We start from the raw sequence: 12,151 nt of genomic DNA, 5'->3' as shown, positions 1-12,151 counted from the left end.
ATCCCCAGTCTGGGTGTCCTCCAGCTGCACAAACTTCAGCTCCCCAGATCCAGCCAAGCTGGCTGGGGAATTCTGAAATTCGAAATCATGCTAATGAGGGCCGAAGGCAAGGCAATAAATTCTGAGAAACACAGACTCGGCTGTAGGGCAGAAAAGGCCCCAGAGCAATGACAGACCCAAATCTGAGCGTTTGTTTTTAACTGCATGTACTTTATTACTTTTTTTTTTAATCCCCCCTCTGGATTTCTGCCCACAAGGCCTGGAGAAAGTCGAGCTTGTAGCGTCTGGAATTGTCTTTTCAGGGTTCTAGACTGCAGGAATGGATTAAGCCTTGTTCCCTTTCCTTGGAAGGCAGGAATCCCCATGTGCGCTCATGGGATTTTGTGCAGGGAGAAAGGGCGACAGCGCAAATGTTTGCTCATTTGATGCGGAGGCCCTTCATTTCAGCCTCCAGGGTCTGAAATACGAAAGAAAGAAGTTTACACTCAGACGTCAATGGTTTGCTTAGGTTCAGAAATGGATCCATTGAGATCAAGGGTGACTTTGCCCGGAATTCACACTACTACAAATCTGCCTTCCCCCCCCACCCACCCTTTTCCCTCTTCTTTGGCTCAAGTTGGGACTAAAAATGTGGAATGAAAAGCTCTTTCATCCTCCGTTTGCTTGGGGGAAACTCGACTCTCTTTCCGGCCTCAATTTTCTACCATATTTCCACAGAACGCTTTGGGTGGGGGGCGGGGGGAGGAGGTTTTGTTTTTTGGAATTTGAAAAGGGTTTCTCTGGCTTGGTGGAAATTGGAGGCAGCCCCTTCCCACCAAAATAAATACTAAAGTGAACTGTTCAGCATCTAAATCCCATTGATCCTCAACGTGCAACACAGGTCTACCTAGATAGGATCCCGAAGTCCCACAGCCTTCAGCAGGGCTGCCTCACAGATAAGGCTGTCTCTAAGTTACCATTGTGAAAGCCACTGGATTTATGGGATTCCCCTTCCCATCCCAAGGATACAGGATCTGCTTCAACCGGCCATTAGGTTGCATCCAAAGCAGGAAAAAAATGGCATGGCCACTCCAAAATGCTCATGTCCTGTGGACAAAGCCAAAAACTCTTGAAATGGTGGAGGGGTTCAAATGGAGGCAACTCACGAAGTCCGTGTTCAATGCTCGCGGAGCGTAAACGTTGGATTTCTACTGCTCTTCCTACCACACTTCCACTTCCCACCATAATGTACAATTTCTGGCACTTGCGTTTCTCTGCTCCTTTAGATAGGTGTTTCTCAACCTTGGCCACTTTAAGCTGTGTGGACTTCAACTCCCAGAATTCCCCAGCCAGCTTGCTGGCTGGGGAATTCTGGGAGTTGAAGTCCACACAGCTTAAAGTGGCCAAGGTTGAGGAACACTGCTTTAGAAGGGTGGGGCTTCTACTCCCATCATCCTCAGCAGGGGCGAGAGAGGAGAGAGAGCATCATACTATGGAGTCAGCTCAAGGTCTTCTGCTCTTCTGACCCCAAACTGGGAGCTTGGATCATCTGCTACCCTAGGAGACCAGCTTTGTGGCCTGTTGCAACATCAGGAAACAGCTTGTCCTGCTTGTAAAATGACAGCCGAGGTCATGACAGCCAGCCCAAGCATCTCTTTACCAGAAGTCAGATTCATCCCCTAACTCTCCCCGGATGTTCCCCACCTTTGAGATTATCTGGGCAGGTGGCCATACCTCTAAGTAAAAGCCTGCGCTGCAGCTAACCGCAGTTCTGATTTTTTTTTAAGAATGCCTCTGGGACCTATTATTGAAAATACAGGTGATGCTGAAGCCTGATGCTCTGTTTTTGCAGTGGGCCAACTTCACATTTAAGGATTGAAATCGTCTGAAACCATCCTAAATGGGACTGATTTGTAGACACAGACCGGATATCAAGCCCTTAAAAGAAAGACATTCCTTGTCCCTCTGTAACAGCTCCACATGGATTGCGCTGGGCAACCCCCTTCGGCCCTCGCGGCTTACCTTGACATCCCATATGCTCATCCCGCCATCCATTCCGGTGGTGCAGAACTTGGAGCAATTCCCCTTTCCACCAGCAACCACAGAGATTTGGCTAGAAGAGAAAAGAATCCCTGGGCTGAGACTTCTCACTGGAAGCAGAAAGCACTTGCCCTACAAGCCAGTTTTTTTGTTTTTGTTTTTTTTTCTGTTCAATTGTGTCCGATTCTCAGAGACTGCCTGGACAAGTCCCTGCAGTTTTTTTGGTGAGGTTTTTCAGAAGTCGTTTGCCATTGCCTCCTTCCTAGGGCCGAGAGAGAATGACTGGCCCAAGGTCACCCAGCTGGCTTTGTGCCTAAGGTGGGACTAGAACTCACAGTCTCCTGGTTTCTAGCCTGATGCCTTAGCCACAACCCCAAACTGGCTCTCTACAAGCCAGTTAGATGGTCAAAGTCATCCATGGGTAATGGATCCAGGACTAGGGGGTAGCTTTGCCTTCTGAAATTCCACTCTCCAGGAAGACGACTCTATGATGTTGCCTATACTGAGTCCAACCACTAGTCAGGCATTGCCATCTGCAATCTTTTCCCCAAAATCCCAGCCAGGGATCCTGGGAATTCTAACTGAAGGATTAGGAAGGCCCAAAGGGGATTTCTGGGAATAAAAACAAATGTTACCCAAAGGGTTCTACCTAGAGATGTCAGAGATTGACCATGGACTTTTCACATACCAAGCAAACATTCTACCACCAAGCTGAGCCACATCAGAGGTTAGAATGCATGGTTTTTATTTTACAGTTTTTAGATGGTGAAACTGCAAGTGTGTGATCCAGTCTAGGTCATAGAACCCCCCCTCTCCCAAGTTAATTCTGGTTGGGCTTTCAAGTTTTGAATATACTCATAGTTTCCTGATTCCTTATGACAAAAAAGAAAAAAAGGCTACCAATTCCTCCAACAGAGGTTTTGCACAGTTTGCCAAGCTGACCAAGGATGTTGATTTTGGCTATGACTCAGATTTTAAGGGAGATGGAACCAGGTTTCAGAGGCAAGGAGATGAGCTTTTAAAAGAAAACCTTGACTAAGCAGTTTTCTTAGTTTGAAGGAAGGTGGCTTTGCAACCCAGCAGCTCAGGTTCTGAAAGGCATGTCTATCTCTTAGAAGACGTCTATAATGCCAGAAAAGGTGGGAGGAAGGAGGAAGAGAAGATAAGCAGCAGCCAAGCGGACAGACTCAATTACAGCAGTGGTGGGTGCACCACTGGAAGATCTGAAGGACCAGGTTGGGGACAGATCATCTTGGACAAGATCTAACTGGTTGTTAAGAATTGACACCAACTTGATCAATCAATCCAATCAATCAATCAATCAATCGTCTCATAAAGGAATGAGACACTATGCACACTTGCCTGATACTGTTCTTGTGGACTGTGCCCAAAGAAGCATTTTTGGTTTCAGAGCTGGCCTTCTTGTCCAGGTTCTGGAAGCGCTCACGGGCTGTGAGTCCCCTCTGGGAACCCTGTTTTGGGATGTCCATTTTCCCTCCAAAGCTCAGCACTCCCTGCTGTTCATTGTACACAAACAGCATTGGGTAGCAGTCATGCCCCTGGAAAAAGAGAAGCCGAGGGCATGTCTCAAAAGACAGTTGCAAGGAAGTTCACTCATACAATCATTATGAGTTGTGGTTGGGATAGGGCTACCCCAAATTAGTGTCCTCCAGATGTGGCTGGACTACAACTCCCAACAGCGTCATTCCTGGGGATAAAGGATGTGTAGTTCAGTAAAGCTGGGAAAGGCTTACATTGTGCTCCAAATATCATAGAAAATCTATGCCACTCAGGAGGCTAGGTGAAAGCACCCTGGTTGCTCTTCAACAGAAACAGAAGAGGACCTACCCTACTTTTTGCAGATTCATCCACATGGAGTATGGTGCCATCTACTGGCTAAACCTTAAAATGACATTATCCACACAGCAAGGATGATTGCTTACCCATTTCCCCAAAGTCACCAAAAAGAACAAGCAAGCGAGGAGCTGCTAATAACTTCTCTTTGCTATATTTTCAACAAAGGCAGAGTACTTCTCATTATACTGCGGCATGGGTGTCCCCAAGGTAGGATCGAAAAAGTCAAACAGTGGTCACAACAATGTGATCGAAGCTCCTATTTTTTTTTTTTTTTGCATCATAAAAAAATAGGCAGAGCTTTCATCACACCATTGTGCCCACTATCTTGACTTTTTTTGACCCTACTGTGTTTATAACTGGGACCAAGTGACTTGATTTGTTGATCTGTCTGCTATCTGGGTGGCCAAAAGAGGGCAGCTTCACATCTCTTGTTCCTTTCTTTTCTAATTTCCAACCAGACAACCCTCCCAACAGAGGACTGTCCCTTTTACCGGTGAGCTTGTTATTGCAAAGAATTTTTTTTAATGCAGATCCATCTAGGGTTCAACTCAACTGCTGTCCTATTACTGTACATGGGAATCTTTCGTGGGAAAATAAACCCAGCGTGGGAGAAATTGTATGACTTACTGCAGCCACAAGACTGTTCTCGGTGATGAAGGTCACTGCCAGGAGGGGCAGAGTCTCCGTAGAAAGGCAGGCTACACTGAGGGGAAAAACAGCTTCAGCCAGATCCTTGGTATTTGTTTCAGTCACGAACATGAAAACTCGGATTGTGGATTGACTGATTTCATTCAAACAAAGCACCACTCGTTAACGTTCTAAACTCTTCACAACCCATGTGATTTTTTTTGGTCTACCCATAGGTTATTCTTCCTTCCCATTACAACCCATCAACCTGCCCCCAGATTTCCCCCCCTCCCTCAAGCCATCCTGCTTACGCCATTTTTTTGTTGGCATCAGCCAGGCAGATGGTGCTGTCGTGGCCCACCCATGCCAAACGGTTCCCACTCTCTGAAAAGCAGATGCTGTGGACCCAGCTGCAGCTACTCTTCGACTCAAACATGAGCTCCCCAAACGACATCTTGGATCCCCAGGGGGTAGGGGCTGGCCGCTCTTCCACCTCTTTAATGTAGGCAGAGAAAATCCTGAAGGAAGAGAGGAAAACAGAGCAGATGACTCTATAACACTCAACTGGGAAGCAACTGGATCCATAATCATATTAACCAGTATGCAACAGGTGGGCAATAGGACTCCATTGCATGTTTATATCACCCCCTTCATAATCGTATGGGATAGATTGGAGAAAATCTATCTAGGTGATCACCAAGAGTCAACACCAACTTGATGGCACATAATCAAAGACAATCATATAAAGGATTGCTGTCTATCAGCACCACCCCCTTTTCCATGATTCCATCCAGCTGGGGATGCTATCACACTGAATTCCTGCACTACGCAGAGGATTAAACGAGATCATCCCTTATATTCAACACTATTGTCCATTTTCCCCAAAGAAATGGGGAATAAAATAAATTCTACAGTTAATTCAGTTTACATCTATTTGTATTTACATGCATTTACTTTCATTTTCTTCCTATGGGCAATTGTAACATTTTTTCCAATTTTCTCTGATTTCCATGATCCTACTATTAACTTTGCTAGTTTCTAGTTGACAGGCTGAAATCATATCTAATCTGTAACCTTTCCTAGCTGAGTTTCTGTGACTGTTTTTAACAGGCAATCAATCCAATAAAATGGAGAAAAGCCATTTCTAGCAGTTAAACCCCAGCTGGAACTAAAATGTTTCCAGTTATAATTTGAGCTAATCATAGTTCAGTAATCTGGTCAAGATGCGTACATCAACATTTATGCCAACGTTTAGCTGAAATCAGTTTCTGTGGAACGTTACACCCATACAGTTCTAATCCTGGGAAACAGTTCAAAAGCTAAATTGGAAAATAAGTAAAACCAGAAGGTTCACCTGCATTTGAAATCACAGGATCCAGCTGCCAGGAGAACGTTGTTTGGGTGCCAGTCCAGACTAAGTATTGTCGACCGAATTGGTTTCTTGATATGCTTACAGACCCACCTAGGATAAGTTAGGGAGCAAAGCAGAAGTTCCCAGCCTGATCCACCTTTCTTTATTCATGGAATGATTTCAGAACAGTCCCTTCAGCTTTGCTCAGTCACATTTTAAGGATTCAAGAAGCCATCCCCTTTAGAGAGTTCTAAAGAAAAACTCAAAATGTATTAATGTAGGTTCATGAGCCATTTGTAATTCTCTGCTTCCCCCATTTTTTAAAAATCTGTTCAGTTGTGCCCAATTCACCTGGACAAGTCCCTGCAGTTTTCTTGGCAAGGTTTTTTGGAAGCAGTTTGCCATTGCCTCCTTCCTAGGGCTGAGAGAGAGGGACTGGCCCAAGATCACCCAGATGGCTTCGGGCCCAAGGCAGGTCTAGAACTCATGGTCTCCCAGTTTCTAGCCTGGTGCCTTAACCACTGGACCACACTCTCTCTCTGCTTCCCGCATAAGTATGCATTAAAAGGATAAACCCCCCACCAAAACTCCCACCCCACTTGCATTTGCCAAGACCCACCAATCGTTCTCTTGCTCAAAGTAGCAGATGGAGATCCGCCGGGAGCCACTGCCCACAGCAAACTTGTTCTCCTTCGGGGACCACTTAACACAACAGGCAGCACGATTGATCCGGAGGATGACCAATGTTGGCTTCCAAACATCATTCTTCAGGGTCCAGACGTAGGCGTTGCGGTCTGTCCCGCAGCTCACAATCCGGTTGCTGTCAGGGGCCCAGTCAATGCCTGTGAAGGAGATCAGTTTAAGCTGGGTGTGGATGTGGTTGTGGTTGTGGTTCTTTGAAGTTTTGTCCTACTTGCTTCAGAGTCTGATTGTGTTGTGGTTGCCTAGTTCACAGCAGTTAATGAGTGATGGGACAAGGGTCCCAAAAGCGTGTTCTCTTCTGATTTAAATATCCTATCCTATCCATTTTCTCTAACTCAGACTTCCCTTGCCTGGCATCCTGCAGCTGTGCTGGACTACAACTCCCAGAATGCCTAGCTGGGCAAGGTGTCCGGTGCTGGAACATCCTTCTTTCCATCAGCTCCTTCCAGCTAGTGGGGACCTGGTTGTCCTCACCTGTCACTTGCCCATTGTGTTCCTTCAGCTCGTGGATTTTGTCCCACTTGGAACCATTTTTCTTGTAGATGTGGACTTCGTGATTATTGGGGGAGATGGCAAGTTCTGTGGGGAAGAACGTGCAAAATTTGCAAAACCAGCTTGGTGAATACATCAACACAAAGGCATCCCGGCCCATCTTATCAAACCCCAGTTGTAGACAGCAAGGATCTCTTTGGTCCTAACATTACTTTTTTGTGTTTTTCTTTTTCAATAGCACAAAAAAGAAACATACCAAAAAAAAAAAGCATTTGCAGATAAATGGCTCTTTATTGTCAGATGGCTGGAATATCCCTGATTCAGCCACACAGAAGAGAAAGCGGTCTTGTTCTTCTCAGGGAGCAGAAGTCGGATGAATGGGTTGGAAATTCCAGGGGAGGAGGAAGTGGCCTCACTGTAGGGGAGTCTTTCTAATAGTTGGCAAGCAGAATATGCCTCTCCCTCTCTGTGCCCCTTGTGAGGGATTCTGTTCTTGCAGATCCTACATGGAGTGGGTGGACTAGATGACTTCTAGAACCCCCGGCATCATGTGCAAAGGTCTTCCCAGGCCCCTCACCATGGATGTTCTGTTCTAACTCCAACCCACTGCTACAAATACCATGCTTTTAGCAGCAATCAGGTGATTTTTTTCCCAAGCATAGACTCAGACAGCATGAAAGCTCCAATGTTCCTCCAAAGTTCACTCAACTCTACCGTCTCCAAATTAAACTTCTTCCAAAGGTTGAGAAAACCTTGTTGTTGTTGTTGTTGTTCATAGGAACAACGGGGCAACCAGAGCAGATCTTTCCAGTCCCCACAGTTGGAGAGCGGGAATGATTGCAAGCGTGGTTGGTTGATTCACGAAGTGTGCCCTTCTTCTCTTGCACACCTTTAGGCATCAATTCATGCCAAGGTAGTCATCTTCTGTTCTTTCACACTGCCTCTGTGCCAGCAGTGCCCTAAGGTTGGCTCTTCCCAGATATGGAAAGAATAGCCCTGGATCTCATCTCTCCCTATAATCTTTATTCAACCTTTACTGTTTCCTCCTCACTCATCATCTTTGTTCTGGGTGATTATCTGCTTTTGGCAGGATAGGGGAGATAACAAGGATGGGGAAAATTTGGCTACCTGTGAGGAGAAACCTGTCCCCAGTCTGAAAAGCTGAAGATTATTTATTTATTAGATTTATATCTTGACCTTTCATTCAGGAGCTCAAGGCAACATACATGGAATTTTGTCTTCCTAATGTTCCTCACCATAACAGCTCCCTGAGGCACGTTGGGCTGAGAGAGAGAGAGCAGTCCAAAGTCCCCCAGGGAGCGCCTGTAGTTGATGAGGGACTAGAACCTGGGTCTCCCCACTCCTGGTCCAGCACCATTAGCACTAGACCATATTTGCTGTTGGGCTGAGAGGGAGGAACTGGCCCAGAATCATCTCAAGAACTTCCATGCCTAAGGGAGGACCACAGCCTGGGTCCACCACCTTCATAACAATACCACATTGTTTCTCTCTCTTATAGATGACTGCAAAGCTATATGCTGGGGCAGTTTGTGCATTGAGCACAAAGGCCACATTTACCTAATGCTGTTAGAAGCCATGTCAAAATCTTGAGCTCCATTCACCCCCAACCCATATTTTAGCTTTCCCCTTAAGGTTTTTCCTGATGCCACAATTGTTGGGTTCAGGAGCTGAATCTTTGGGGATCAGGCAGCCCTTCTAGATGGTAGACTTACGACTTCTGTCCTTGTTCCAGGCATGGCAGGTGATGGGTTCTAGTAGGAAGCTTTGATAAGCCATGGCTTCTTAACCTGCCCAGAAAGAAAAACAGTTTAGCTTTCTTATGATGGAGGAGGCTAGCTGGCCAGCAATCATCTGAGGTCTGGATTCAGACAATACATTAGACTAGGATACAACAGAGTTGGGTAGTTTGTGGGAAACCAGCCATGGTGGGCACCTCATGTTTTTGTGAACCCAGCAGTTGTGTTTTGTTAATGCAGACTGAAGAGTTTTGATGTGTTGTGTGAACCCAACTGGTGAAGTTAATAACTGAATGAAGATCTTAGAAATAAGAACATACCTAGAGCGTTTAGGATAAAGGCTCCATTGAGCTGGACTCCTGGTGATTTCATGAACATGGCTACATGGGGTGTTAGGAAGAGGTTTTTCATTACCTTCTTTGAAGTTTCCTAATCTAGCTAACAGGTGGGATGCAGCGGCGCTGCGGGTTAAACCGCTGAGCTGCTGAGCTTGCCGATCAGAAGGTCAGCAGTTCGAATCCGCGTGACGGGGTGAGCGCTCCTTGCTAGTCCCAGCTCCTGCCAACCTGGCAGTTCAAAAACATGTAAATGTGAGTTGATTAATAGGCACTGCTTCGGCAGGCAGGTAACAGCGTTCTGTTTAGTCATGCCGGCCACATGACCACGGAATTGTCTTCGGACAAATGCCGGCTCTTCGGCTTTGAAACAGAGATGAGCACCGCCCCCTAGAGTCGGACGTGACTGGACTTCATGTCAAGGGAAACCTTTACCTTTACTAATCTAGCTAACAGTCTAGACTTGAGACATCCTGATAGTCTCCCATTCAAGTATTAACCCGGTCTAATCCTGCTTAGTTTTTCAGCTAGGTGAATTCTCTCAGCTGCATATTCCAGGGGCTAATTTTGAAAGCTGCCTTTCAAGCTGTCATCCCCAATTTTTTGTCTTTTAATCCTTCCCCAGCAGTCTATGGCTGGCTGGCTGGCTGGGGAATTCTGGGAGTTAAAGTTCACACATCTTAAAGTTGCCAAGTTTGAAAAACACTGTTCTAGAGGATTACGTGCCAAATGCATAATCTGAAGACCATCGTTGTAGTTCATTGCTACTAAAGGCATGTTCATCCAGAAATTCCACCTTTCCATGTAGGTAAGAAGTATGGTTAGAAGTGGTGAATAACCTCAGGGGGATGAGTAATCCATCACACCTTCCCCTTCTATGTCCCTCCCAGCCACCCCCGTCCAACCTCAATTGTCCCGCAACAGACAAAAACCAGGGGAAGCCATAAAACCCTGGCTTCACTCCATTTTCATCATTGGTGCAAAATGTTAATTGCAGTTCTCAACCATCGTAAGATTGCCATTCTGGCTCTTTCTCCGGTGGGGCTGAAAGTCAAGGAAGTAAATAGCGTGAAAAAAAAACAGGAAAGCGGAAATATTTCTTAACCCAGAGCAATTTGGCAATACCATATAAGGCCAGAAGCAGATTGATCTCAGAAAGGAAGAGCGGAGACAGATGTCTGCAGCAGCTACTGGATACGAAGGCTGAACTTCCTCATTCAGGTTTTTATTCTGCCTTCCTACTAAAAGCAGCCAAATAGATTTACCAGTACGTTTTGCAGAACTAATAATGATAGACTGCAGAAGTACCCCGAACAGATACAAGGGACAAAAGACAGCCTGGTCAATGTGGTTGGTCTCCTTCCAGATCCACCAGTGATTCAGACCTTCCAGGCAGCAAAGTCATCACAGCTGTTTGTGGGCAGGCCGATCTCAAACAGCATGGCCCCAAAATTGTGCAAAGCGGAGACATGGTGTCCCGGCTAGGAACCTTTGAGGCATATTCTCCTTTTGCCTTTTCAGCTTTCTTGGTTGGTCTTATTACAGTATTTCTGTAGTCTACATCCTAATTGATATGATATAGATACAGCGTTTGTGAGTGACCGAATGGGAGCCCCAGATTATTGTTGCTCAAGTTTAAGGCTCAGTAATCGCGAAAGTCACTTGATCTGGAATGATGCCCTTAGCCACTTACACACTATAACACGCATGCAGGATAAAGGGGGATCCAGCTTTTTTTCATTGGTTCCAAATAGCCAAAAGCAAAGTAATCTTGCAGAACCTTGTAGGGAAAAAATTCTAAAAATAACAGTCTACTTCCTCAGATGAAAAATATCTTTTTGACCTTGGATGATGTGGCATTTCATCCACAAAAGCATCACCTCCCAAGGTGGCCCCAAGCTCTGCCAAGCACTGCATCCAAAAACCTTTGTCCAAACGATGAGGCCCCACCAAACCCCTTTTTAAAAAGCCAAAGACTTGTTCTGCTTGTTGAAGAAATGCCCCCAAAGCTCTTGCCTGAGAGCTAACAACACTTCAAAGGAGAAATGTAGCTGGATCGACAGACAGTCATTCAGAGGAGCCTCAATCGTTGGCTCGTGAAGATCCGCCTAGTTGAAAAAACCGGGTGGTTAGAAACATCCCTGGGGAGAAAGGAAAAGTTCCTGAAGGAGCTGCCAGAAGAAATGGAAAGGAAATAACATCGGAGTGGAAAGGAGGAGGCAGATGGGGAGTGGGGGGGAGGCACCCTTGCCAAACAAGTTTTTCAGTTCCAGTTTTGGACCTCCGCCATCCCTTCGGAGAGAAATGCCTTTGCGAGAAAGTTAGCAGGAGACCTACGGGGAAGAGGGGAAGAAGGCAAGGGAAAGAGAGTTTAGGAGCATCTCAAGGACTTACCTTGGGTGGAGGAGATGAAGGTGTCCAGGGAGACTTATTTCAGTTGGGGCGGGGAGAGAGAAGAAGTAAAAGAGGCCCGGCGAGTTCACGGACTCTGTGCAGTCGACGTGAACAGCCGCCGAGCCAGCTCCAGAGGAAGTGAAGAAGTCAGAGGCAAGGCGGCCTGTGGGACTTCCCTCTCGAGGAGAAGCGTAACCGCTTCCTTGCGTGGGTGTCGAAACGCTTGCTCTGTGTGCGATGCCTTCTGTGTAGGGAAGAGGGAGCAGGCTTGCAGGCTTCAACGGTGCAGGAAGCTGTGGGCTGAGCGAGGCAGGTAGGGCTGCAAGACCTTCTTAAAAACGAAACGCCTGGAGGGGTTTGGCCAGACGCCCAAGACGTGGTGGGCGATGGAGTGGAAAAGGAATGCACCTTTTTCACTGGCGCCTGGGGGTGGAATGTTGGAAAGCCAGGTTGAAACCAGGCTTACTATAAATCAAAGGATAAAGCCTAGTTTGGAGAGTGCCAGATTGAAGCAACAGCTGCACTGCAGAAAGATACCCCCCTTTTTTTGTTTTTGACTTTCTCCTAAATAAATCCTCCCTGGGGCATTGCCCGAGTGGCAAGGGTGTGATGAGTTG

General features: G+C 46.4%; 1 protein-coding gene across 1 annotated transcript; it reads right to left on the bottom strand.

Moving 5' to 3' along the window:
* Positions 1–232: 232 nt before the first annotated feature.
* ARPC1B (actin related protein 2/3 complex subunit 1B) lies at positions 233–11,736 on the bottom strand. Its single transcript, XM_063314734.1, has 10 exons — positions 11,535–11,736; positions 8,782–8,856; positions 7,031–7,135; positions 6,474–6,696; positions 5,858–5,965; positions 4,815–5,021; positions 4,504–4,579; positions 3,382–3,578; positions 2,002–2,092; positions 233–457 (listed from the first exon to the last, which is right to left on the bottom strand). Exons 2-10 carry the CDS (start codon positions 8,843–8,845, stop codon positions 419–421), a joined length of 1,110 nt encoding a protein of 369 aa, XP_063170804.1. The 5' UTR covers positions 8,846–8,856; positions 11,535–11,736; the 3' UTR covers positions 233–418.
* Between the last annotated feature and the right edge of the window lie 415 nt (positions 11,737–12,151).

Source organism: Candoia aspera, chromosome 14 (assembly GCF_035149785.1).
Source record: "Candoia aspera isolate rCanAsp1 chromosome 14, rCanAsp1.hap2, whole genome shotgun sequence".
NCBI classification, from domain to species: domain Eukaryota; kingdom Metazoa; phylum Chordata; class Lepidosauria; order Squamata; family Boidae; genus Candoia; species Candoia aspera.
The sequence above is the reverse complement of the archived record's forward strand: the minus strand, read 5'-3'. Positions and strand labels throughout refer to the sequence as shown.

Coding starts and splice junctions, on each gene's coding strand:
- ARPC1B (XM_063314734.1), bottom strand. CDS start 8,845: ATGGCTTATCAAAGCTTCCTACTAGAACCCATCACCTGCCATGCCTGG. Junction 7,136..8,781: donor CTGGAACAAGGACAGAAGTC/GTAAGTCTACCA, acceptor TCTTCCCCACAG/AACTTGCCATCTCCCCCAAT. Junction 6,697..7,030: donor ACACAATGGGCAAGTGACAG/GTGAGGACAACC, acceptor TCTCCTTCACAG/GCATTGACTGGGCCCCTGAC.